We start from the raw sequence: 2,021 nt of genomic DNA, 5'->3' as shown, positions 1-2,021 counted from the left end.
CAGTAGCCAGGCGCGCTGTGTCCACTATCCTAGTAGCCGCGGCGCTGAGGTGTCACCACCCGCAGCATTCTACTAGTGCAGTAGCCAGGCGCGCTGTGTCCACTATCCTAGTAGCCGCGGCGCTGAGGGTCACCACCCGCGGCATTCTACTAGTGCAGTAGCCAGGCGCGCTGTGTCCACTATCCTAGTAGCCGCGGCGCTGACGTGTCACCACCCGCAACATTCTACTAGTGCAGTAGCCAGGCGCGCTGTGTCCACTATCCTAGTAGCCGCGGCGCTTACGGGTCACCAACCGCAGCATTCTACTAGTGCAGTAGCCAGGCGCGCTGTGTCCACTATCCTAGTAGCCGTGGAGCTGAGGTGTCACCACCCGCGGCATTCTACTAGTGCAGTAGTAAGGCGTGCTGTGTCTACTATCCTAGTAGCCGCGGCGCTGACGTGTCACCACCCGCAACATTCTACTAGTGCAGTAGCCAGGCGCGCTGTATCCACTATCCTAGTAGCCGCGGCGCTGAAGTGTCACCACCCGCGGCATTCTACTAGTGCAGTAGCCAGGCGCGCTGTGTCCACTATCCTAGTAGCCGTGGCGCTGAAGTGTCACCACCCGCAGCATTCTACTAGTGCAGTAGCCAGGCGCGCTGTGTCCACTATCCTAGTAGCCGCGGCGCTGACGTGTCACCACCCGCGGCATTCTACTAGTGCAGTAGCCAGGCGCGCTGTGTCCACTATCCTAGTAGCCGCGGCGCTGACGTGTCACCACCCGCAGCATTCTACTAGTGCAGTAGCCAGGCGCGCTGTGTCCACTATCCTAGTAGCCGCGGCGCTGAGGTGTCACCACCCGCAGCATTCTACTAGTGCAGTAGCCAGGCGCGCTGTGTCCACTATCCTAGTAGCCGCGGCGCTCACGTGTCACCACCCGCAACATTCTACTAGTGCAGTAGCCAGGCGCGCTGTGTCCACTATCCTAGTAGCCGCGGCGCTGAAGTGTCACCACCCGCAGCATTCTACTAGTGCAGTAGCCAGGCGCGCTGTGTCCACTATCCTAGTAGCCGCGGCGCTCACGTGTCACCACCCGCAACATTCTACTAGTGCAGTAGCCAGGCGCGCTGTGTCCACTATGCTAGTAGCCGCGGCGCTGACGTGTCACCACCCGCGGCATTCTACTAGTGCAGTAGCCAGGCGCGCTGTGTCCACTATCCTAGTAGCCGCGGCGCTGACGTGTCACCACCCGCGGCATTCTACTAGTGCAGTAGCCAGGCGCGCTGTGTCCACTATCCTAGTAGCCGCGGCGCTGAGGTGTCACCACCCGCAGCATTCTACTAGTGCAGTAGCCAGGCGCGCTGTGTCCACTATCCTAGTAGCCGCGGCGCTGAAGAGTCACCACCCGCGGCATTCTACTAGTGCAGTAGCCAGGCGCGCTGTGTCCACTATCCTAGTAGCCGCGGCGCTCACGTGTCACCACCCGCAACATTCTACTAGTGCAGTAGCCAGGTGCGCTGTGTCCACTATCCTAGTAGCCGCGGCGCTGACGTGTCACCACCCGCAGCATTCTACTAGTGCAGTAGCCAGGCGCGCTGTGTCCACTATGCTAGTAGCCGCGGCGCTGACGTGTCACCACCCGCGGCATTCTACTAGTGCAGTAGCCAGGCGCGCTGTGTCCACTATCCTAGTAGCCGCGGCGCTGAAGTGTCACCACCCGCGGCATTCTACTAGTGCAGTAGCCAGGCGCGCTGTGTCCACTATCCTAGTAGCCGCGGCGCTGAAGTGTCACCACCCGCGGCATTCTACTAGTGCAGTAGCCAGGCGCGCTGTGTCCACTATCCTAGTAGCCGCGGCGCTGACGTGTCACCACCCGCAGCATTCTACTAGTGCAGTAGCCAGGCGCGCTGTGTCCACTATCCTAGTAGCCGCGGCGCTGAAGAGTCACCACCCGCGGCATTCTACTAGTGCAGTAGCCAGGCGCGCTGTGTCCACTATCCTAGTAGCCGCGGCGCTCACGTGTCACCACCCGGGGGATCCTA

General features: G+C 61.2%; 1 protein-coding gene across 1 annotated transcript; it reads left to right on the top strand.

Annotated features, from left to right (window-relative positions):
• Window positions 1-583: 583 nt before the first annotated feature.
• On the top strand, window positions 584-1,111 carry VOLCADRAFT_38438 (uncharacterized protein; the record flags this gene model as incomplete). Its single annotated transcript, XM_002959377.1, has 1 exon — window positions 584-1,111. A coding segment is annotated over one exon (528 nt), but the record flags the coding sequence as incomplete, so codon positions are not given.
• Window positions 1,112-2,021: the final 910 nt, after the last annotated feature.

This window comes from Volvox carteri, assembly GCF_000143455.1.
Source record: "Volvox carteri f. nagariensis unplaced genomic scaffold VOLCAscaffold_192, whole genome shotgun sequence".
Taxonomy (NCBI): domain Eukaryota; kingdom Viridiplantae; phylum Chlorophyta; class Chlorophyceae; order Chlamydomonadales; family Volvocaceae; genus Volvox; species Volvox carteri.
The sequence above is the reverse complement of the archived record's forward strand: the minus strand, read 5'-3'. Positions and strand labels throughout refer to the sequence as shown.